We start from the raw sequence: 26774 nt of genomic DNA, 5'->3' as shown, positions 1-26774 counted from the left end.
TTATTATTTTTAATATACTTCTTTGTCTCTGCAGTTCATACAGTATTTCTTTTACCCTCAAGTACCAGTTAGATGCACTTAACAACTCTATAATTATCTCTACACACACTCAACTAATTTTGTCCAACACCTTACAATCAGAACCTTTCCACAACTTTGATACATTTTTAAATGACGTTGAAAGCTCCTTCCATTTACTCAGCTTCTGTGGTCATCAGTGAAGCGCCAGCACACTTGGAGATAAGCCAGAACGAGACGGCCTTGATGTCGTGCAGAGCGTCCTACGACCAGAGCAAGCTGGATGTGGTTTACACCTGGATGTTCTACTCCCACGCCATCGACCTCACAGACGGAAGTGAGGACATAGTGCACTATTCAATGGTGAGCATTGGTCGGAAAGTGCCAGCAGATCCATTACAGCTTCCTGGGTGATTGTGAAGATCCATTACAGCTTCCTGGGTGATTGTGAAGATCCATTACAGCTTCCAGGGTGGTTGTGAAGATCCATTACAGCTTCCATGGTGGTTGTGAAGATACATTACAGCTTCCAGGGTGGTTGTGAAGATACATTACAGCTTCCAGGGTGGTTGTGAAGATACATTACAGCTTCCAGGGTGGTTGTGAAGATACATTACAGCTTCCAGGGTGGTTGTGAAGATACATTACAGCTTCCAGGGTGGTTGTGAAGATCCATTACAGCTTCCATGGTGGTTGTGAAGATCCATTACAGCTTCCATGGTGGTTGTGAAGATCCATTACAGCTTCCATGGTGGTTGTGAAGATCCATTACAGCTTCCATGGTATTTGTGAAGATCGATTACAGCTTCCAGGGTGTTTGTTCAGACCCATTACAGCTTCCAGGGTGGTTGTTCAGACCCATTACAGCTTCCATGGTGGTTGTGAAGATACATTACAGCTTCCAGGTTGGTTGTGAAGATCCATTACAGCTTCCAGGTTGGTTGTTCAGACCCATTACAGCTTCCAGGTTGGTTGTTCAGACCCATTACAGCTTCCAGGTTGGTTGTTCAGAACCATTACAGCTTCCATGTTGGTTGTTCAGACCCATTACAGCTTCCAGGGTAGTTGTTCAGACCCATTACAGCTTCCAGGTTGGTTGTTCAGACCCATTACAGCTTCCAGGTTGGTTGTTCAGAACCATTACAGCTTCCAGGTTGGTTGTTCAGACCCATTACAGCTTCCAGGGTAGTTGTTCAGACCCATTACAGCTTCCAGGGTGGTTGTGCAAGCGCGTTTAGGAATGAGACTGACAGACTTACAAATATTAGTCCAATCAGTTACAGACTTGTTCTGACAGCATTTATCTCATTTCTGCCTGTGGTGCTCTTGAGGCTTAGGCCAACCAGCTTCCTCTGTTCTGGGCGAGTTTTTTTCAACTGTCCCCAATGTCAGGGTTCTATGCTTGACTCGACTTGGCTCCTTAGGGGTATGAATACTCAATTACAATTCATGAATACTTGCTTGACTCACAAATAACAACTTGCTTGGGTTACACAAATAAGAACAATTAATACTTAATATACTTCAACTCTAACTCCAGCTCTCAATGAATACCAAAAACTGTTTAATATCAAATAGAGCACACAATTATATCACTTTCAAGAAATAATACAAAACACCAGTCCATCAGCTGTATGAAACATATATACATAACACCAGTCCTTGAAGCAACGTCCAACCTTCCTGGACCGGGAGCAAGACCTCACTAACTAACACACTCTCTCGCACATTCAACGAAGACTAAGTCATTCAGTTCATAACACGTGCTAAACTATTCACATTCATAACCTGAGCCTGGGAGTACCTAAACAAAAGGAATATAACTATCAGACCAAAATATCAAAGTGACATTCATTCTCGCCATAGCTCCCTCTGACATCCACGTCTTGCCCATTTGCTTTGTATCTGCTTCCAAATCTCGATTTCTTGGTCGTGCCTTATCCTCTTTCCTTTGGGGTTCCAGGTAAAGGCTTAAAACTTGCTCTATGTGGCTGAGTGTCTTAAAAACAAAAACAAAAACTTTTTTATATTTGATCTGATGTTTAAAAGACATAACTGATACTCATGTTGTCTGAAATAAAATTCAATAGACTTATTTCTATGAATGTAACGGTTAAAACAACGGTAAAACAAAATGCTCATGACCACTCAAGTTTTTGTTTGCTCTCTGCCCAGCCCTACAAAGACACGGACAAGGCAGGAATGCTGTACATTATTGCTGCGAGCTATCAACATGAAGGCGAGTATACCTGCATTGTGACCTCAGTGACTGGAACTGTACGGGCGAGCGCTTTCCTAGCAGTCAAGGGTAGGGACTTATTTTTAATAAGATATACAAAATATATTCACAATATATACACAATATATACACAATATAAACGTCTTCCAGTCGGATAAACAGAGTTGGTAGGTGCGGGGCAGACGGGGCATCTCATTTTCCTCCAGTATGTTCTGACCTCTTGAACTCGAGATCTTAATTTATAGATCTTCATGTGAAAAGACCATACCCGTCAGCCTGATTTATAGGTCTCGACGACCCTATAACGCAGAGTCCTTAATTTAAGCACTGACGCTATGTGCACATCAATTTGAAAAATATGTTTGGTGTTTTAATTTTTTTTTTTTGGAGGGCATTAAAAGGAGCTGCCGCACTAAGCAACGCCCATGCTAGGCACGCCTTTGAATAGAACATTTGTATGTTTATTACTACATTGACTTCTAATAACTGTAATGTGTATTCTGGATCACTATATAATGTCGTTTAACCGTCGGACATGGCCTTATGGCCTTTAATCATCTGCCCTATAGATCGCAAGGTCTGAAAGGGACACTAATATATTGTTGTTGATATTTTTTTAATATTTTTATTTTGCTTCATGAGAGACTGATCCAAAACCATATCAGGCAATGTTTGTGTTATGTCAGTGTGACGTTGTGGTTTGATGGTTGTTATTTTGTATGACTTGTGTTGCCAAAAAGGTTTTGAAACATTTCCACATAAAAATATTTTGTGAAAAACCTTGTAAGGCTTAGTGCCATAGATTGTTAATGAATAGATGTTTGACTTATCTTTAGTATGTGATTAAATAGATGTTTAACTTATCTCTAATATGTGATTGAATAGATGTTTTACTTATCTCTAATATGTGATAAAATAGATGTTTAAAATATCTCTAGAGTGTGATTAAATAGATGTTTAAAATATCTCTAGAGTGTGATTAAATAGATGTTTAACTTATCTCTAATATGTGATTGAATAGATGTTCGACTTATCTCTAGAACAAGTATAACACAAAATAAATCGTTGCTGTTGCAATTTTCCCCACAAAAAAAACTTCCTAATCTAGTGAAAAACTGATGGTTATTACTTCTACTGTTGCAGGTCCACCTGGAGAGCCTGGAGGTGTACACGTCAGGCAGAGTCAGAACAGTACTTACTACAATCACAATCACCTGGAGTTGTGGTGGAAAGACGGAGAGTTCCATGGGTACCCAGTCACCAAGTATACCATTGAGTACCGGAACTACTGGGACTCGGAGTGGAAAGTTCTGAAACAAGGTCAGTGAGTGCAGAGAATACTTAAAATCTAGGGAAATTTAAAATACGAAATTCCGAAACGAAGTAATTTAGAGTCAAATCTGTTGAAGTGAAGTAATTGGGTGAGTTTAGTATGAGTTAAATTGAATTTTACACACAACGCTTTGATGTTTGTAAGTATCTAAATGTTTTGACTAAATCTGTAGAGAGACCAAGCCAAAAATGATGTTCTACTTATATAGCGCTTTCTTTAAAAACAGTTTATTTTACTAAATACTATCGTGTCTTTCATTCATTAGTTATTTTGAGCAAAATATCGCTCTTGCAAAAAGTCTTAATTAAGGGAGAATTGTCCCATATAATAATACTTTTTAAAGATATATTTACTTTATTTTAATGTAAGGTAAATTATTAAGCCACGATGCTTTGAGATATAAAAAAAAATTATTTCAAAATTTCTCAATCAAAATAATTTTTAATTGAAATTTCTAAAGCAGCTTTTAATTTTATTGAATAAGTTTTATGTAGTCAACATCGTAGTAGAATTCTTGAAACTACGTAAATTAAAGTGGACCGTTTCGGATCACGCAAAGCTATATTTAAATTGCAAATGAAACAGGCTAAATTAACTGCAGGTGAAAGAAACAGCGCTAAATTAACAGTAAGTGAAAGAAACAGCGCTAAATTAACTGCAAGTGAAAGAAACAGCGCTAAATTATTTGCAGGTGAAAGAAACAGCGCTAAATTATTTGCAGGTGAAAGAAACAGCGCTAAATTATTTGCAGGTGAAAGAAACAGCGCTAAATTATTTGCAGGTGAAAGAAACAGCGCTAAATTATTTGCAGGTGAAAGAAACAGTGGTAAATTAACAGCAAGCGAAGAAACAGCGCTAAAAAAATTGCAAGCGAAACAGCGCTAAATTCTTTTATTTCATGTTTTATACATATTTTACGTCACGTTGTAATGGTTCCACTATTCGTTACATATTTAAAACTCTTCAGATATTAGAGTGGAAGACACTGTTCTTCAGAGTTTTCCCGAATGGCATGGTACTGAGATCACCGAAGGCTTGTCTCCAGGCACGTCATATCAGTTCAGGGTTAAGTCTGGCAACAATGAATTAGGTTACAGTCCACCAAGCAGTGAGCCCTACAGTAAGTACTGCCACCCAGAAGCCCTGAAATGGTCACTATGTTGTTGTTGTTGTTGTTTTTTTACTTTTTTTTTTTTTTGCTAACACTCAAAATATATTTCTACATCTAAGCAATGTATTCATCTGTCTAAAAAAATATAATCTCATCTCCAATGTGCACAGGCCACACACTAGCTTCCTCTAGGCGTCTCGGTTCTAAGCGAGTTTCTCCAACTGTCCCGTTGTCTTGCCCATCTGCTTGGCAACTGCATCCAAATCTCGTCACCACGTTTTATCTCTCTCCTGGAAAGGGAGGGTTACAAGTGAGGGCTTTGGTTGGTGTAGTTTGATGTAGTCTTGCCAAGGGTGTGGCCTGTCCATCGTCAGCGTCTGGGAAAGATATTTCCTTGAATGTGCTGCTGATTTGTTCCTTGCAAAGGTTTCTTATTCAGCCAGGGACAAGGTGTTGACAAATATATGTACCTGTTTGTGGTTCTTTTTGTTTGTTTGTTTTACATGTTTTGGATGTTGTAGCTAATCTATTTTTTAGTCCAAGACCTCCCGCAGGATGACCGGTGAAGGCAGCGGGCGGGGTATGAGCTTGGAACCATCGAGACAAGGCGAACGACAGTCTGGCGCGCATACCGCATGACCAGGGAGCCATTCTTTAAGTCTCTGCTACTGTTTCTAAATCTTAACAATGTACTAAACTTTCTTAATTATTAAAGCATAGTTTTTTCTTAAAAGATCTTACCTGTCAAAATCTTTTTTTTTTCAGGGTGGTACACCATGACGTATGACGTTCCATTCTACGCCCCTGAGAATGTTCATGGTGGTGGGGGCAGTGTTGGTCTGCTGGTCATTAAGTGGAATGTAAGTGTCTTTAAATGAAAATATGGGGAGTGTAGCTTAGTGGCATAAACCTTTTGGATACCTAGCTAGATCCCTTCTCGATATATACCACGAAGCTCCATGAAACCAACTACATAAAAAAGAAAGAAAGAATTTGTCCTAATTGAATTATTTGCTTCTAGTCAATAACAACGTAACATTTGATTAGATCCTAATATTAGATTAAATAATTTATTGACTCTTAAGATATAACAAAAAATCTAAAATTATATTGGCTCATGATGAATAACAAGGATGGCTAATTATTAATTGAGGATAATTGTAGTTTTTGGGAAATAACAAGGAATCTAAAACTATATTGACCTTTAGGAAATAACAATGAATCTACAACTATATTGACCTTTAGGAAATAGCAATGAATCTAAAACTATATTGACCCTTAGGAAATAGCAATGAATCTAAAACTATATTGACCCTTAGGAAATAGCAATGAATCTAAAACTATATTGACCTTTAGGAAATAACAATGAATCTACAACTATATTGACCTTTAGGAAATAGCAATGAATCTAAAACTATATTGACCCTTAGGAAATAACAATCATATAAAACTGATTTGGCTTTTCGGTAATAACTATAAATCTAAGATACATTTTGCTCTTTGGGAATAACAATAAATAGCCGAGAAAAAAACAAGAACTGTTCAAGACTATAGAATAAAAGTCTTCCAATGATGCTTTCAACCATTCTGTTCTCAGCCTCTGCCTAGAAGCCTGTGGGGTGGGAGCTCTATCCACTACAATGTCCATTATAGACGTCAAGTAGCCATAGGAGAAGGAGACAAATGGGAGTCCGTGAGTATTGAGTTCTTTTATTTAAGACTTACAACTGAATGTCTTGGGATAGTTTTAGCTTACACAATTATAGAAAGTGGCTAAGAAAACAAATCTATGGAAATAAGCGACAACTGTTTGAAAACATTTTTGGACAGTTACATGACAATTAATTATTGGTGAATAATGAGTCTCCATAATTAAAGGGGAATAACTACATTCTTGGGTGATTTAGTGCAAAGTTCTTTCACTTAGGTAAGTTTTGTTGCTGTTTTTAAAGGATTTTTTAAATATATTTTGCCTGTCCTTCAGAGCGGCCATTTCTTGATGTCTTTCTAAGCATCCACTCAAGTCTTTCCTAATTTTTTAAAAAGTCTGCTGTTAGTCTAAAATGTTCAAAAACATTGCAGGCATGCCAAAAAAAAACAACGATTTGTATATTATAATGCCATCTTTCAGAAAGGTCTATATATAGTTAAACTTGCCATATATTCTAACGACATCTCTCAGAAAGAAGGTCTATATATAGTTACACTTACCGTATATTCTAACGACATCTTTCAGAAAGAAGGTCTATATATAGTTATGCTTACCTTATATTCTAACGACATCTCTCAGAAAGAAGGTCTATATATAGTTACACTTACCGTATATTTTAACGACATCTCTCAGAAAGAAGGTCTATATATAGTTATGCTTACCTTATATTCTAACGACATCTCTCAGAAAGAAGGTCTATACATAGTTACACTTACCTTATATTCTAACGACATCTCTCAGAAAGAAGGCCTGACAGACACATTTCTTCATGTCACTGTGGGAGTGGAGTTCTATTACACCCCTTACGAGGTCAAAGTTCAAGCTGTGAATGAAATTGGAAAAGGTCCCAACTCTTCCATAGCCATTGTATATTCAGCTGAAGATGGTAAGACCATTCTTACTTTTCATGTTCAGGTATAAAGCCAAACGTTATAGGCATCTGAAATTAGTTTGGGAAAATACAAGCAGTTGGTCGTTGTGCTGGCCACATGGTACCATCGTTATCATTAGGACATAGTAAAATATGACCTTTATATCATCTGCTCTTTAGATAGATAGATACATAGATAGATAGATAGACAGACAGACAGATAGACAGACTGATTGATAAATAGATAGACAGACAGACTGATTGATAAATAGACAGACAGACAGACTGATTGATAAATAGACAGACAGACAGACTGATTGATAAATAGAAAGACAGACAGACTGATTGATAAATAGACAGACAGACAGATTGATTGATAAATAGACAGACAGACAGATTGATTGATAAATAGACAGACAGACAGATTGATTGATAAATAGACAGACAGACAGACTGATTGATAAATAGACAGACAGACAGATTGATTGATAAATAGACAGACAGACAGATTGATTGATAACTAGACAGACAGACAGATTGATTGATAAATAGACAGACAGACAGACAGATTGATTGATAAATAGACAGACAGACAGATTGATAAATAGATGTAATGCTAAATAACGATCTATATACTTGATTTGATAAGGACAGATTTTAATAATTTTAATTTGCAATCCATATTGTAACCCGAATTTGATGTATAAAAATGTCATTTTATATTGAGCTATGTGAAGTGTGATTTCAAAATGTGCTTAAAGGAAAACTTCTCCCAATCGTATTATCTGTATTTAATTAGACTTTCAATGTTAGTACATAAATAAACCACACTGACAGATTCGTACAATATGAGAACCTTTATGAATGTTCTTTTTAGTACCGGCCAACGTCGCTCCTACATTTGACAATGCTCAGGTTCTTAACGGCACAGCAGCTGTGGTCAGTTGGATACCCATCCCCAACACTAGAGAGGCAGCAAGAGGAACTGTATTTGCATACCAGGTATTGTTAATGAACTATTTTTTTCCATGGCAAAAATGGGCATTCCTAAGTTTCCTTGCCTTGAATCGAGCCATCGCTAACTTAAATATTTATTTAGTACAAGTGCTAAATCTGCCTGGAGAGGTCTCGCAATTGAGTTTCTTAGATACGCACCTTCTAAAGCCGACTTGAGCGACAATATATATACATTAAATAAAATCACATTTAAATCTTATATTTCAAAGATATTTTACATTTTAGATATAATACGTAGTGTAAGTAGATGTAGGTATCATTAGTAGGTATATAAATGCTCTCACCTTTTGTTTGATATTATCTTTAAATAGTAAGTTTAGTTATTATATAGTCCTAGGAGATTAAAACTATTTGTGACAGGGGCACATAATTCGCGATTTCGTCTTGGCAAAACTACGATGCAAACCTTTCCATTTATTGTTATGAAAGAGTTTATTTTCTTTTTTTCCCTTGATTTCTGTTTTGTTTATATTATCACGCATCTTTGTTAAGACACATGCTTTATTCTATTTTCAACAGTAGAAAAAGATTATAAAGATTATTTTCTATTGTTATCTTGCCTTAAATATATCTTGAACATAGACAATCATGACCCAAATGAGTCACTTCGTACTCATTATAATTTAATCATCGTACATGTAACCTTCACCTAGTACAGAGGTTCTCAACCTGTGGATCGCGACCCCCTTGGGGGTCGATTGACGATTTGCAAGGGGTCGCCTAAGACCATTGCAAATATCGACTGTTATTGTCTATTCTTTTATTGCTGTATGTGTGTGTGGATGGAGGGGTCGCGGCAGAGTGGGGGGGGGGGTTGTAAAAAGGGGTCGCCGAGCATAAAAGGTTGAGAGCCTCTGACCTAGTACAAGTTTCTACAAACGATGGCAGCTTGCGAAAAAAAAAAGCGAGGCTTGGTCACCAGGTACTTGAATAATAAAATAACAATTGACTTGTATTACAGGTGAATTATTGGCAAGAGCCTACAACTTTGTGTCTTGGAATCAACGAGCACCTGGCTTTGTTCAGCCGTTTCTATGGCGACGTGTCCAGCGGTCTTATTATCGGCATGATACCGGAGGGTCACTACTGTTTCAACCTTCAGTTTCTGAACCACGCGGGAATCGGCCCCAAAACTGACATTTACAATTTCAACCTTAACTTGGCTCGTAAGTTGCTACCAAAAGCACACAAATGAATGGCATTAGCTTGGGCACTGTTGTGACACGGTTACTTTGTGTGGTCAACCGTGACACAAGGTGAAGAGTTAGGTATCGGAGAGTTATGGGACTTGCGGGAAATGACGAGTGTGTTGATAATATGCAGAAGGAAGTCATCTAGTGGAGTTCGTTATCTGTAGATAATGTTTGCCTTGTAAATATGTTATGTCTGAATGCTGCACAATAAAAGGCAGTTTATACTTAAAAGGACTTGTTTCATCACAACTGGCGACCCCGACGAGATTTGCATAGATGAAGTTTAGGTACATGACGAGCTATTTCGAAAATTTATGGGTTACACAATACAGGAACTGTTGATTAGCTATGTACTTTTTCACAATTATTTGATCATTTATATAAGGGCCGTCCTAGCAATTGTGGGGCCCAGATTGCGCGGGGGCAGGTCTGGGTAGGGATAAGCATAATGTCAAAATTAAGATTGTGTATTAGAAAATACATTCATCATAAAGATACATTTTTATTAAATGAAAGCTGACAATGTTTTTTTTTTTTAATTTGATCATGCGTGAAATAAGTACCCCAAAATGACACTTTTGTCTATTTTTCAGGAGATTTTTTTGAGTTAGGTTTTTAATTTCAGGATATTTGCATTATTTTTTGGTATATTTTACAATGACAGGAGCCCCTGGAAAATCAGGAATCTGCGGAAAACTGCTATTATATATATATAAGCTATAATGTTTTAATTTAATAAGTTACACCTAGAATTATCGCGGGGCCTATGAAAGTGCGGGGCCTAGCCTAAGTCCGGCCCTGATTTATATGGTAATGCCCTTTTCAGTATTGTAAGTTCTTTACCCCTGCTTATGTAGCAGAGAAACAATTGTATTATTTATTTGGAGAGCAATCTTTTAATATAGCATGATTGACTTTGTTTAGTATTCCTATATTAATTTCAAAATTTCTTCAATCTATCTAACCACGTTTATCCATAAAAGAGTAAAGTTCCCCTTTCTGACCTTGTGGTCTATAGGGCAGATGCTGGAAGGTCATCTGTTTTTTTTTTGTGGCCTACGGGTAACGAGGGTGGCATGTGGCCAGCACAACGACCAACCGCCTTTAGTTTTCCCCAACTAATGTGAGGTACCCATTAGAGCTGGGTTCACTCAGAGGCGCCCCAATGATCCAGAATTTAAAAATCCCAGTCTTCAATAGGATTCGATCCCAGGACCCTTGGTTCGGAAAGCACGCGCTTTACCGCTCAGCCACCGCACCTCTATATTTATCCATACGGAGAGGAAAATGTCACTGGTCTTTAAGGGCACAGATTTATATTTGTAAACATTTAGTCCCGTTAGAATTGGATGTTCCTTTTTCTTTAAAACTCTGATCAGTTTTGACTATTTTATTCTCTTGTAATATAGTTTAACTCTCTACACTCTAGCGCCTGGCAACTACCCAGAATACGTCACGGTGATGTCACACGGAAATGATAGTGTGAGACTGTACTGGAAAGGTGTATTTATAAATCCAGGGGAGGAAACCATCATCGGATACAAGGTGAGATAATCAGCAATAAATCAAACAGAAAAACATGTAAGTCTGTTCTATGGTGCCATGGTTTCTCAATATAAAAACTCATGCATTTTAGAGTCAAGAGAGGTAAAGTCGATTTTTTTTTCAAAGGTAAGTGTGTCTTGGTCTGATGGGTACCAGACGTGTAGTAATGACAGCGAGAGTTGTCGATCATTGACGTCACAAAAGGAGCTTTGTATCCGCTTATCTCACCAAGTGGATAGTCTCTGGATAGATATCTGAGTAATAATTACTAGCTTACAATAGACTCGACAATCAGAATTGAGAATTTCTCTGCTTAATGTGTTGTAGTCTAAATAATCCGAAATAAATGAAGAAGAAATCAGAAATAAATCAGGACTAATGGAGAAATTTATTCAAATCTATTCAGAAACTATATTTTAAACAATTATTTACGATATAACTTGATGTAGTTTTCACATTATATTTGCTAGTAGATGGCATAGTCTTTCATTTGTACATCCAAATTAAAATAGAAAAGGAAATAACTATGGTTTATTAATGAAATTTATTATTATCTAAGAAAGGATTGTAACCTTAATTGAGGTTTATTGTCATTACGGTAGTCCTGGTAGAGTAGTTTGTACTTGGCTTTCGTCGTCTTGTGCTAGTCACACAATGGAGACTGTTTAGATAAATGTACTGTTCTGAATAGAAAAGGATTCTCGTGTTGTATCAAAAAGTCAGTTATCTCTTTGTTGCTATTTAAAAGAAAATAATGTGACATTTATTATAACGCACTTTATTCACCTTCATCTTTTCCTTAGTATGTTGTACCGTCGGGGGCACCACCCATGATCCTTTGATCGTCCTTCTCTGTTCCTGTCATTTGCCAGAGTCTCTTTCTTTGGTAGCCAGGTCAATTTTTTTAAAAATATTTTCTTCCCATTGGTTTCTCTGTCTTCCTCTTCTTCTTTCCCTGGTACTGTTCCTTGTAGAAAGGTCTTTGCAAGTCCTAAAATGGATCAAGCCTTACAATGGTGATGTTCTATTAACTTCTACAAATTTGAAGTGGATCTTAAAATAGGATAACGTGTATACTGCTCTATCTTCGGCATTTCCATCACTTTGTCAACCTATTGCACCGTCCAGTCAAATATATTGTTGATATGTGCACAGTGCACAACGTAATAATTATATATATATATTTCTTAAATCCAAACTCTTGAAGGCCTGGTACTGGGACATCAGAGAGGACATAAGGGCGGCCAAAAATGCGACTTTTGGCAAAACCTTCACCGGAGTCCTGCACGGCATTGAGAGAGACACGATCTACAAAGTCCGAGTGTTTGCCTATAGCATAGGAGGGGACGGCAAGAAAAGTGGAGATGTCTTTTTTACATTAGGTCAGTCTTTAAACCCTAGGTCAGTTAGGTCTTTCATAACACTTTTAATTCTAGGTCAGTGTTACGTGCGCATGTTAGTGTATATGTGGAATGATGCGAATGCGTGTTGAAAAGAGTGAAGAACCAACATGGAGAAATAGAAACAAGATATAAACAAGATATAAACAAGATATAAACAAGATTCAGTGTTTATAAAGACTAAAGTATTTACCGAATATGATTTTGTCGTATTGATGTTGGTGTATCGCTACAGGGTCTCATCATATAACAGTCAGGTCAATAGTTACACTTTTACTGTTAGGTCATTAGGGTCTGTTTTTACATTTTAATTACTCGTCTGGGCCAATTGGGAAAGGGGAAGGGAAGAAGGGGGTATCTCGGTGAATGTTTACATGATCGTTGTTTTTTTTTAAAGCATAGAAATGTTCCATCAGGGTTCAAGAGACCGCAAGGTGACTAATTCAACTTATTAACACCGAATCTGTCAAGTACGATTTCTTTCACTTGTTCAAGATACCAAACAAAATAATTAATATTACAAATAGTTAATTTACTTTTTTTTAATATTGATTCTTGTGTTGTCAGGTAAAAGAAATAATTGTGCAAAATTTAAGCTTAATCCGAGATTGGGTGTGGGAGAAATAATTTGTACCAACATTTTACCATACAGACAGACAGATTGAGTTGATATAAGCAATATAAAAGGTAAACCTTTCTGACTTTGCGATCTATAGAAAAAATACAAAGTTCATTTGCGTCACTGACAAGTGTGTCATGTGGCCAGAAAATGTACCATGCGTATTTACAAACTAATGTCAGGTACTTATCACAGTTGGAAGCCCTAAACATTCCGCAATCGAAATCGCAGTCTTCATTGAGTTTTGAAACCGAGACCCTTCGAATCTGAAGCCACGCATTAACCACTCAGCCACAACGTTTTAATGATGTTATATTGTAAACATAAATCGTGTCCTTTTACACAATTTCTTTTCTGTATGATGGAGAATATAATTTTAGATAAATACAAGGAAAGATCATAAGCGGAATCAGCTAATAAGTGCCAAGCTTTATGTTAAGTCTACTGTTGTGGATATTTTGTTTAAATTAAGTTATATAGTGGGCTTATAGTGTGCGTTCAATCACTTCTATAATTCTTGTAGAAGAATATATTTTGTTTTTATTTGATAAATAGGAATTGTGTTATTTCTTCAGTCAAATCAAAGATTCCCCAGCAGGCGTACTTAGGAATTCGGCAGGAGTATTTAGGAATTCGGCCGGATAATTTTGGAATTCGGCCTGAGTATTTAGGAATTCGGCGAGAGTATTTAGGAATTCGGCGAGAGTATTTAGGAATTCGGCGGGAATATTTAAATATTTAGGAATTCGGCAGGAGTATTTAGGAATTCGGCGGAGTATTTAGGAATTCGATGAGGTATATTTAGGAATTAGGTAAATCAGATTTTAAATCAAGACAACTTTATCATATTCACCATCTGATATTTAAGAATAAGTATCTAAGAAATGTCTAATCAATTTTTTTTGATTTTTCACTTCCATCAGGTGGTCAGGTTCAATACAATCCAGCAACGACGGATATCTTCAACAGCTCGCCAGGACTCCGGTGGTCAAACTTGTGGTCAGCATTGCTTCTAGCGTTACTTCTCGTTATTCAAACAAGTTCTTGAGTGTTTGTTCAAATCCCCATGAAGAAATGCACGTGACAATGAAAAAAAAAGCAATAGCTTCTGACACCAAATGTTAAAGACAATTTGACCCTTTCTATAACAGTCATAGCGTTTGATCAATCTGTTTGACAAATAGCGCTCTCTCATTTTATCTCCCCATTTAAACTGAGACAAGAAATAATTTTTCAATAAATGTGTTGTAGCAGAGAGTAGGGTGCAACATTGAAATGATTTTTTGCTTTGAATATATTTCTTCATTCATAAAAATTGCATGATTTACTGTTTTTTATTTGCTATGTTTTATATATTTTAAATATTTTTAATGTATATTCATGAAAGCTGTATGCAAGCTCATTGATTGACCTTTTAAGATCATGAAAACACGTTGTCCCACCAAATCGACACTATTACAATACAATAAAAATGCCTTTTCAGTTTTTACAATCACTTGTATAGAGAGACATTATCATAGAAAAAAATGTATCGCGTTTTGCTTGACTTAAGTATGAATGCTATTTTAAAGAACAGTAACCCAGTAAATGTTATAATGGAAAAGGGAGGTAATTTACACGAACATAATACATGTAGCATGAAATAATGACGATAGTGCTTCTTCATTGACATGACGGACGTCTTAAACTTCTGCCATTGAATCTCATTATTCATTTCTCCCAAACATTCTGGGGTGGACTAATTCTTGACACAATTTACCCCTAGATTATATACACAGTCCTAGCTTTAGTTTTTTGAATGAATGGTATAGAAACTCCAGTTACATGTAGTCCATGCATATTTATGTTTAAATTACCAGAAAGTATTCTGTTGGGATACGCGTTGTCCAGGTCGTAAGGAACTGTTCTATGTAAACATGACTTTTGAAAGAGTATTTTACCTGTAGTTTCACTAATATATTGTTTTTCTATTTTTACGAGAATATGTAATTAAATGAAATGAACAACAAAAATAGTGACATACATTTTTCTCGTTATTTTTCACAAAGCTTATATCAACTCGCCCTGTCTGTCTGTCTGGTGAAAGGTGTGTAAACGTTAATTCACCCATACCTATTCTCGTACTAATTATTCATTCGCATAGACAAGGTATAAGTCAAAATTTTTAAAATTAACCAATAGTTGTTGTTTTGTTTTGTTTTTTGATACCAGCAAGGAAAACTGATACTTCATTATTCACATACATGGATAAATTTATTGGGTTAAGTCCCCTTAAAAAAATTAACACTATTTCTCCAACACGCATTATCTGATCAAGTTGATACTTAAAAACATTATTTATTGTACCCAACAAACACGAGTTAATTAAAAACAAATTTACAAACGCTGTTTGTGTAGAAACACAAACTCAAAATCGGCCCCCGAAGTGGTCCATCCAGGCAAGTAAAAAGGCAGGTTTCAATATTTTTTTTTAGAAAGAATGAAATTCTATCAAAGGCAAATGAAAAGAAAATTAAGAAAGAAGGTTGACTGATATGTGAATGTGAAAATAGATGCGAGTCTGGCCTAACTGATGTCATTTAATGATTATCTAATTTATCTAATTGTTTTGTAAATGTTCAATCTCTTATTCAAAGCCTAATGATTAATAAAAATAAACATATTGTTTTCTTGTACGCGATATACCCCTAGTTCCCGCGATATTATGAAATTTTAACTTATTACTTTTTTACAAATGTCCCACTTATGTGCATATGAAATAGTTTTGTTCTCTTTAAAAAAAAAGTAAACTTTTTTTTGTAAATGAGTAGTTAGTATGACAAAACTTACTAAACTTAGCAATGTTTTTGTAAAAAAAAATTTTTGTTATCAAATTATCTAAAACCTCCCACCTAAGTATTGTAGACAATGTCTTTGCTCGAGTGATACTTCCTAGGCTTCAAAACCTCGCTGATAGGGTCTATCAAGAATCATAATGCGGCTTTCGCTCAGGGAGATCCACGATTTGCATGATTTTCTCCATCCGCCAACTTCAAGAAAAGAACAGAGAAGAAAGGATGCCTTTGTATATTGCGTTCATTGACCTGACAAAGGTCTTCGATGTAGTCAGCAGAGATGGCCTCTTCAAAATTTTACAGATAATAGGCTGTCCACCCAAGCTACAAAATGTAATCTTCTCTTTCCACCAAAATATGATGGGTGCAGTGCAATTCAACGGTGCCTGCTCCGAAAGTTTTAGTAAAAACCCAAAAGAAAAATCTTACTCTGGAATAAATGTAACCTAACACAACTACACCAAGCTGCATTAAACTTTCAACAAACATTCTTATTAGAAAAAGACATTAACCAACCAGTTGATGACCTCTGGAATTTCATTAAAAACGATCTTAAAAGCATTATAGAAAATCATATACCAACTAAATACACATCAAACAAAATAAATAAATGCTGGTTTAATAATAAACTAAAGAAGCTTTGTAAACAGAAGGAAAACCTATATAGAAAATTTAAAGAAACTAATGCAGAAAGAGTTTACAAAAAGTATATAAAAATTAAACACTTAACCAAAAAAGTAAGCAGACAGCTGCAGAGTGAATACATAAACAATGTAATATCTAAAGATAACAACAAAAACCTATGGTCATACATTAAGTCTAAGAAAATGGAAACAACAGGCGTAGCGCCATTAAAAGATGAACATAACATAATACATAATGATAATGAAACTAAAGCAAACATCCTAGACAAATACTTTGCATCAGCATTCTCAGCCCCAGGAGACAAAGACATATTACTGAATTTGAACCAAGTAGACAACATAGAAGATATAGTAGTACAAGAAAATGGAATTCAAAAACTATTAGCCAACACCAAACCAAATAAAGCTTCTGGACCTGATGGTATTCCAGCTAGATAACTCCACCCATTGACCAAATCTCTAAAATAGAAACCCCTCAGAATCCTCCTTGGCTAATGAATAAACCCAAATTAAATTTATCCCTCCTTAATTTCAAAAAAGAAAATACAGACCCAAGCATACTACAAGTCCACTTTAGGGAACTGCAGGAGAGCTACGGAGATTGTGGCGCCATCTACACAGACGGATCCAAAATGGAGGGAAAGGTCGCGTGTGCCTGCTCCTTTCGGAACAAAACAATCTCCCGTAGACTCCCCGATGGCTGCTCCATCTTTACGGCCGAATTGCACGCAATATTGCTTGCACTTATGGCCGTAAAAGCATCAGAAAGGAGTAAATTTATAATCTGCTCCGACTCCAAATCTGCATTGCAAGCTTTGGGGCGGATGAAGACTGACATCCCATTGGTACATAAGAGCCTGAAGCTATTGGACCTAATAACAGCCGACCGTAGGGATGTCACCTTCATCTGGGTCCCCTCCCATGTTGGCATTGAGGGAAACGAAGCCGCAGACAGAGAAGCAAAGAGAGCCCTAAATCATGCGGTGTCAGGAACCCAAATTCCCTACTCGGACCTGAGACAAAGTATTGCCTCTGCCACCCATCGAGAGTGGCAGAATCGATGGGAGGCTGAGACTCACAGTAAACTCAGGCAGATTGTGGCGGATGTCAGGTGGCGGCCCACATCTAAGGGTCTGACAAGGCGTGGTAGCACAACCATGTCCAGACTTAGGATTGGCCACACCTACATCACGCACTCTTTTGTACTGAAGAGAGAGGAGCCCCCACTTTGCGAGTACTGTGACTCTCGCCTCACCGTGGAACATATCCTCGTTGATTGCCCCAGATACCAGGATGTCAGGGCGAAATATTTTAGAGCCACTAATCTAAAAACACTATTTAATAATGTCGACCCTGGGAAGGTACTGGGCTTTATTCGGGAAGTGGGGCTATCTACGAAGATCTGATTTCTGAATTTGTGAACATGCACTATTTACATTAGATTTTTACCAAATATTTAAATAATTTTTACTACCTTTACTATTTTAACTGTGAATAGACCTTGATTTTAATTATATGACTGTATAGAATCTGGCCCTTGTTGTTTAGAGAGAGAGTAGTCCTTAAGGGACTGCAGGCACGACATGGCCTAAATTGTGCCTCAAATCAAAAAAAAAAAAAAAAAAAAATTCCAGCTAGATTACTCAAAGAACTAAGTAATGAGTTAGCCCCAGTGTTCAAAATACTCTTTCAGGCTTCACTTAACCAGGGCAGAGTACCAAAGGACTGGAAAGAAGCTAATGTCACCCCCCTATTTAAAAAGGAGAAAAATCTGACCCAGGAAACTACAGACCAGTATCACTTGCCAGCATCACATGTAAAATCCTAGAACACATAATATGTAGCAACATCATAAACCACTTAGACAAACATAATGTCCTCACACCATACCAACATGGCTTTAGGAAATATAGATCATGTGAAACACAACTAATAGGACTAATTGATGATTTTTCAAAAGGTTTAGATAATAGTGAACAAATAGATGCTATCTTACTAGATTTTTCTAAGGCTTTTGACAAAGTTCACCACCATAGTTTGCTTAAAAAATTAAAATATTTCGGCATTAATGGTCCACTGCATCAGTGGATTAAGGACTTTCTGATAGGGAGAGAACAAACTGTAATAATAAATGGTTCTAGATCAACACCGATAACAGTAAACTCAGGTGTACCTCAAGGAACAGTCTTGGGTCCACTACTATTTTTAATTTACATAAATGATTTACCAAATTGCATTAGTTCAGGAACAAAAGTCAGATTATTTGCAGACGATTGCATAATATATAGAACAATAAAAACAACACAAGACACAGATATTTTACAAAGAGAATTAGATGAATTACAGAAATGGGAATCAAATTGGAGCATGTCTTTCCACCCAGAAAAATGTCAGTTGTTAAGAGTAACAAAAAAACTAAAACAAATTAATTCCACTTATCTTATTCATGGCAAACCAGTAACACAGACTAAAAACGCAAAATACCTAGGTGTAATAATAAATGAAAAACTGTCATGGAATCCACATATTGATGAAACTACAAAAAAATCAAACAAAGCATTAGGATTTATTAAAAGAAATTTCTATAAATCAAATAAGAACATAAAACTAAAATGTTATTTAACTTTGGTTAGGCCAATAATAGAATATGCATCCTCCGTCTGGGACCCCTCAACTCAAGAAAACATTAAGAAACTAGAACAGACACAAAATAGAGCAGTGCGATTCATAACAAACGAATATTCACATTTGACTAGAGTAACACCTTTAGTAAAATCACTAAATTTAGAAAGCCTTCAGAACAGAAGGCTCAAAAGTAAAGTAGCAATCATACATAAAACACTGAAACATAATCTTCAAATACAAAAACAAAATTTAATAAAATACTCTGAACGACACAAAGATAAAGGCACATTCCTCGTCCCATATGCTAGGACAAATTTGTACAAATACTCCTTCTTCCCTAGTGCTATTAGAGCATGGAATGGGTTGCCTGAGCTAGCCAGGAAAACCAGTGACTTGGCAGAATTTAAGTCATTGGTTAATATGCATGACTAAATGCATGACGCGTAGGACGTAATCATCTTCTTTTTTGAAGTAACGTCTGTATTATATAAGATAAGAAGAAGATAAGAGTTAAACAAGGATGAGACCTGGCCCCAACCCTCTTTGGAATACTATTTTCACTGCTAATCCACAACGCGTTTGACAAATCCACCGAAGGCATCTATCTCCATTCCAGATTTGATGACAAACTCCTAAATATTGCTAGACTGAGGGCCAAAACTAAAATCAGAGCCACCCTCGTAAGAGATATGTTATTCGCGGATGATGCAACGGTAGTGGCACACACACAAGAGGAACTTCAGTCACTAATGTCCCGCTTCTCTCAGGCCTGTAAAGAATATGGCTTAACTATTGGCACGAAGAAAACAAATGTTAGGGACCACCTGTCACAGCACCACCCTCCATCCTCATAGACGATAACAAGCTACATGCCGTAGATGAGTTCTGCTATATGGGATCCACAATTCAAAATGACCTGTCTCTATAAGAGGAGATAAAAAAAACGCATAGGAAAGGCTGCCTCGACCTTCGCTAGACTCAGGTCAAGAGTTTGGGAAAACCAGAAGCTCACTACAGTGACCGAAATGGAAGTCTACAAGGCATGCGTTATGAGTACACTTCTGTATGGCAGTGAATTATGGACCACCTACGCAAAGCAAGAGGAACTCATTCCATTTGCGATGTCTCCGTAGGATCTTGAAAATCACATGGAAAGAAAAAGTGTGCAATACTGAGATCCTTGCGCGATCAGGTATTCCCAGCATCTTTACAGCCCTCAGACAACGCCGTTTGCGCTGGCTTGGACATGTTCGCCGGATGGAGGACAATCGCATCCCGAAAGTCATCCTCTATGGACAACTCGCGACTGGCTCAAGAAAAACTTGTCGCCCCCACCTCCGTTACATAGATGTAATAAAACGGGACCTCAAATCAGTGAACATCAATACTGACCATTGTGAAGATATAGCTCTAGACCGCACCAGATGGAGAGAGACAGTGACCAAGAAAGCTATGGACAGCGAAAGAACATGGGCCTCAATTGGAAGAAAAAGGTACAATGCGAAAAATGGCCAGCTCCTCTACCATCGTCGTAAACTTTTTTTTTTTTTTTTTTAACAAATTAATATGTTTATTATTGTTAAAGGGTAAAAAATACATATAAAATTATCTAAACCAAACAAGCACGGCGCTAAAACGGCATTGCCTTAACGCCCTTCTTCGAAATTAGCGGTGGCCCTTGAGTCATTCACTGGGAAGGTGTAAAAAGGAGAAAGAGCAGCTCACTTCAATGGGAAGCTATGGGAGCAGTGGCGTAGCAAGGTACCCGTGGGCCCGGTAGTAAATTTAGGGGATTTTTTTTTTTTTTAAGGAAACCTCAGAATTTGCGCCATTCAGTTTTAGCTTTATCATCATAGGAATCCTTGGGCCTTAGGCCTCTTTACTTTGCCTCTTTTTTGGGCTTTATGTGCCTCTTTTATGGGCCATCTTGCCTCTTTTGTGGGCTTTTTTTCTTTTTTATATGTTTTTATTTGTAAGTTATCATAATTCACAAGTATTAAATCATAAACAATTGAAAAGTGATTAACCTAAAAATATAATAATAGTAATAGAAATATTATTTAATATCAAAGACATACTACCTAACCAATGAACCCCCTAAAGACAGAAAAATAATACAAGTATACTCTACTCCAGCACAATCAACACAATATCAGATATCCCTGACCCCCAACACCCTATTTCTGAAAAACTACATGAGCATTGTACAGGTATATGAAAATCAAACTAGATAATTATCTACCCTAAAGTCCATTATTTTTCTAAATGTTAATTCCAAGTGATTAGGATCAAACACTTTATTATTATATAGACATTTGAGCCAGCTAGCCCAAACAAGATTCCTGTATTCGTAAACAATAATCAAGTTAAAGTTATGTATCATTTAATTTTTTAGTTTTGGCAGCTTGTTTAAAATAATAGACAAGTTAACATTTACATAATTGCCACAGTTTGCTTCCAATAGGTCCATTACAGTACTTCTAACTTGAAGGAATAATGGACATTCCAAATACATATGTTTCTCATTATCAGCATGTTCAAGGTGGCATAATATACATTCACGGTCATTTGCCCGTCTTCTAACCATAGGGGTCATCCCAAAGATAATTCTTTTTTTTTCTTTAAAGGAAACCTCAGAATTTGCGCCTGAGAATGAAAAAATGTCTTTGAAGAAATTTATATAATACACATAATTTATGATTCATAATAGGTCTAAATGCTAGATATTATTCTTCATATCTTCTTTGTACTATACTTCTAATCAATCTAATGTAAAAAAAAAAAAAAAAAACGTATATATCAAGAATGTAACCCTTAGGTAATGTACTTATATAAAATATTAAACAAAAGTATTTCCTATATTCTTCTTCTCTTTCTCTCTTCCATTTCTCCATTCTTCGATCCCCCACCAACCTTCTGTGTTACAAGTAATAGATGAATGACATGATTTCAAGGTCTTTAAAGCCTGTCATGATAGGCTCCATGATAAGCCCCATGATAGGCCTATGTTTTAGCTGTTTGTAGAACCCTCCCTTTTTGTGCGTCCTATAGATCACCAACAAAAAGTCACGAGTCTCTTTGGCCCACTGAACTAGGTACAGAAAGGTTGCCGCCTTTAAAACTGTAACGTCTAAATGTTTAAAAAAAAAAACATTTCATTCAACTAATTGCAAGGAGCTTTATCAGCAATGTCAAACAGTCTTGATCCAGGGAGAAGACTCCTTAAAGTTACAAGAATAACTCGTCGACCTTTCATGCTCATTGCATGCGTGGATCTTACAGGACACTCCAGCCGGGTGGTTGAGAGCACTTTGCTGTTGCTATGTTCCAAACCGTACTAATACATCGTCTAATAAATAATGATAATGCCCAAAGTTTGACAAGGTTGTCATGTAAAATTCAGGGTCTCTTATGCAACTTGCTTTTACCAATTCCCTACGCTAAGTACGTCCAAGCCTAAGACCATCCATGCCAGGCCAGGTGGGAGGGGTATATATACGTATTTGATGGCATTTTGCATTTGGGGGCGGGGGATGAAGCAGAAGTGCCCACACGTACCCAATGACTGGGTCTCAAATATTTTTGACGTTCAGACTATACTTTAATGATATTCTTCTTCTTCTTAAACTGTCAGGTAGAGTTGAGCCCCTTGGCTCTTGGAACTCTAGGCCAGCAAATGTGAACAAGAACTCCCTCTCACCGGCCTGAATGAGAACAGTGTATACTGTTCTGTCTGACGGATGGGTCAGACTCGCGGCAAGAGACCGCGTACACTAAGACCCCCGCCATTTTCCTTTTTATACCATGCTAACTGTGCGGGACACGCCATTTATGTAACGGCCCCTTGAGGAACAGCGCCTGGATTGTGACAAGGTTGTGGTTGAGCTTTTTTACAACTCCGCACAGTGCAATGAGGATGCTCTCGCACCCCCTTAGTCACTCCCACGGGAGTCTTGTTTTGCTACCCTTTGGCCTAATCGTTTCCTCTTACGATCGTTTCCATCTGGGCTCCACTATGAGGCATGGTAGCATGCCCGGGCCTTTAATGATAAATATATATATATATACTTGTTGCTCGAGTCATTAGAAAAGGAAAATTAGATTGGCGTTTGGTATACATGTTCAAAACCAAGTTTTATGTACATTCGTGATATAACTGCTGTTCTCTTAGGACAAGATATAATTTTCAGATCTATATATTAGATAATTCTGACAAAAGGAATCCTCAACAACGTAGCCTTCAACTGTTATCTTATATTGAATTGTTACCCCTCTTGATGGTCTCTTGACGGTGTTTTAAAAGGAAACTATCTTGGAGCCGGAAGCTAAAAAAAGCATATTGCAGTCTTTTAAGTGGCGTTTTGTTTTTAAAGTGCTGGGCTTAGCTTACGACAAAACAACAGAAGAATAGAGTAAGGCCTTTCTTCCTTTTGTGTATAGGTCCTGAAAGTTTTAACTACGAAAAGACTTGTTCTGTTGGTATCATAAATTCGTTCACATAGAGACATCTTCTGTGAATTTCTTTATTTTATTTGTGATTTCAATATCGCGTAACCAAATCAATCCTCTTTTCCCGGTCAGCAGCTGTTCTTAGCAGCATATCAAGAGAGAGTCTGGTCCATTCTTTTATGTTATCCAGACAGCTTTTCTATGGACAAGCCATTCTTCGAGATCCCTTCACTGTACCTTGAATCATGATTTTTGACAGTGAGTGATGTCCTACAATATGACCAAACCAGCTCAGCTTTCGTCTCTACACAGTATTGAGGAATTTCTTAGTTTTGTTAAAAGTACACGTCGTCTCTGTCTCAAGTCTCTTCTCTTCACCTTTGACACCAGTCTTTGTTAGCCTGAGTTACGACAGACCACCTGGTGGTTTCATCAGAAACTCTTCAGCATACACAACCAAAAACATCCGCCCCACTTTCCTTTCCAGTTACATCCAAAACATGCACATATGCTCTATATCAGGAACAATCATATAGACCTTTTTCAATTCCTACTCCCTTCATGGGTGGTAGAAGAAAACAAGGAAAAGGAAAATCGTGTTTGCATTTCGAAAACGGCTCTAGTTGAGTAGTTGACATATGTGTATTTCAAAAGATTCTTAGAACTTACACTTGCTGTTCATAAACCTTGAAACTGAACCACTATGTTTTTTTAAATGTTTCAATGTTGTACAGATATACATACATACACTTTGCATTCATGACTCAATCAGATCTTCGATTTTTTTTTGTTGTTATTCTGGGAACGTCCACCTGTTCTATTCTACGCTTTGTGTACATAAGTTATTTGAGATGCATGTATCTAACGATTGCCAGTACAGAGCTAAACTAGTATATTCAGTTTTCTTTTACTTGTTGCAGTGTAAGTTGTAAAACGTTGTTTTAAAATGTTGCAAGTTTATTGAATCCATTCCAACTTTCTATTTGTGTCTTTATCAAAAGGTAATTTTTAAAATATTTTTCTAATTGTTGAGGAAGGTCGTTGACTTATAGCACCAAACTGCTGGTAAACAATTAAACTGCTGTATGCCTATGATATTTTAACTTGAAATAAACTTTATTGTGATCAGAACAAGACGAAACTTTTATTACGATATATAAACAAATTTAACTTGATATAACATGATATAAATATAGTAGATTGTAGGAATATAAAATGGTATTTTAAACAAAATTTAACTCACTAAAATAAAAAAAAACACGTCCTTACGCTGGAATTCTGGATTCTTCACTCGTACCTAAGACATCTTACGACAGAGCCTATTATCTTGCATTATTCTCACTGCGTAGCCACCAACCAATCGCTAACTTCTTCTCACCGTCTCCATAGAAACACACTCCATAATGTGTGGTAGTTAATAATTGTGAGGTTTTTATCAATTAGCTGCAGTCTTTTGATATTGTAGTAAATCTAAGACAGCCACTCAACGAAAGGAGGTAATAATAGACAATGTATTTACTTACAGTAATAAAATACACGGTGAGACATGGACTTCTGCTATCAAGTCACTGGGAGTCTTGCCTTAAGTTCTACAAGTCCTTTACTACCTAAATATTAGAACAAACCACCGACACACTTCCCAGTGTCGCGCCAGGTCCTCAATACATTTTACTGGTAGCCCAAAGGACGGCTCTTAGTGACAGAGGGCCCAGACTCCAATAACCTGTAGATCACCTCTGTCGGATCTAAAAACAGTCCTTCATCTCGAATCAATATGTCGTCTATTCCTCGTCTTGAATGGTGTCCCAGTGTCGGCGTGGGAGCAGGTTATAACATTATTATTGTTATAAACCTATTGGCGGAGCGATAGGGTTAAGTGTAGTTTCAGCTGACACACGTGAACTCAGGCTAATCACTCAGGTTAATTCAATAATAAATGTACAAAAGCAGACCTAAAGCTTAGGACATGTGATCTTAATAGACCCCGATATAAGCTAGTCTCACATATAAATAGGTTCCAAAACCCAGAAATGTAAAATTCTATAATTTTCTGGTACCGGGAAACAATTATCTCCCTTTAATTAATGTATTCTTCTGTGTAGACACTAGAAGCTACTAGAATGTAAACAACTTCCTGTTTACTATCTCAAACAATCGTAACGCGTATCCCACGTGATACTTTTATATACAAATGGAATCTAAAACTCTTCCAAAATAACAATGAAACTAGTAGTTTTTTTTCTGTTGTTGTTTTCATGTAATTAATTATTTTTTTCTCCACAAAATTTTCATTTGTTTCTCTGGCTAACGGTTAAAGTTAAAGAGAGTGTCATGTGGCCAGCACAAGGACCAATCACCTCCACTATCCCTATTAGGTAACCTGAGAGTCCTAAGATTTCCGAGTTAAAAAAAAAACAGTCTACACCGGGATTCGAACCATAGACCATTCAAAAGCGCTTTACTACTCTGCCACCCCCGGCTCTATATTTTGAAATTCCTCGCTACTCAGACTTAGAAATGAAACTTAGAAGAACAAAAGTCTCGCTTTATTCTCGATAGCTAAAAAAAATGCGAAAAAAAAATCATAAAAACATTTCTCGAGACTTTTTAGACCTTTAACCTTTTGACCGTGTCAACTTTTACAGCCTCTTGTTGATTCAGCTATTGGTATTAGAAAATTGGAAAACAAAACCTTTCAAAAATCATAAACGTTTATTCTTCAATTGTTCGTCCTAATTCATACCAACTAGACACCATTCCTTTCAGTCTACTGGTCACGGGGTCGATATACCTTTCATTGTTCTTTTTTACACCAATCTAGATCTATGTTGAACCTAGTACTCGGGCCATATAAACTTTGTTATTAAAAAACCGTAGACCCTTTATTTGAGCGATAAAAATGAAATAAATGATTGTCTGTTGTATGACAGAATATACATATAGTAATAAACTCGATTTGACAAATTCAATACATTACTTTTTAGCAACAACACTAATTGTTTAATTTTTTTTGTTTTGTTTTTTGTTTTGTTTTGCTGCCCCATGAACATTGGATGGTATGAATTAGTGCTGTCCGTCTGTCTATTATGTTCAGATCTCCAAAACTATAACCGCTTTTGAAAATTTGATTTAAACATCGCCTATATCGTGTTAAAAAATATATGC

General features: G+C 36.7%; 1 protein-coding gene across 1 annotated transcript in view; it reads left to right on the top strand.

Moving 5' to 3' along the window:
* The window catches only part of LOC106068605 (contactin-like), a 53440-nt gene extending 38365 nt beyond the window's left edge, over nt 1-15075 (top strand). Inside the window, exons 17-28 of the mRNA XM_056003646.1 lie at nt 203-381; nt 2194-2326; nt 3401-3577; nt 4558-4710; nt 5467-5561; nt 6299-6394; nt 7154-7298; nt 8161-8285; nt 9262-9466; nt 10923-11038; nt 12246-12420; nt 13981-15075. Of these exons, the coding sequence (XP_055859621.1) occupies nt 203-381; nt 2194-2326; nt 3401-3577; nt 4558-4710; nt 5467-5561; nt 6299-6394; nt 7154-7298; nt 8161-8285; nt 9262-9466; nt 10923-11038; nt 12246-12420; nt 13981-14105 (1724 nt within the window). The 3' untranslated portion in view covers nt 14106-15075. The remainder of the gene's footprint in view (nt 1-202; nt 382-2193; nt 2327-3400; nt 3578-4557; nt 4711-5466; nt 5562-6298; nt 6395-7153; nt 7299-8160; nt 8286-9261; nt 9467-10922; nt 11039-12245; nt 12421-13980) is intronic.
* Nucleotides 15076-26774: the final 11699 nt, after the last annotated feature.

The sequence above is a fragment of the Biomphalaria glabrata genome, chromosome 11 (genome assembly GCF_947242115.1).
Source record: "Biomphalaria glabrata chromosome 11, xgBioGlab47.1, whole genome shotgun sequence".
Taxonomy (NCBI): domain Eukaryota; kingdom Metazoa; phylum Mollusca; class Gastropoda; family Planorbidae; genus Biomphalaria; species Biomphalaria glabrata.
This window is presented reverse-complemented; position numbering and strand designations above follow the sequence as displayed.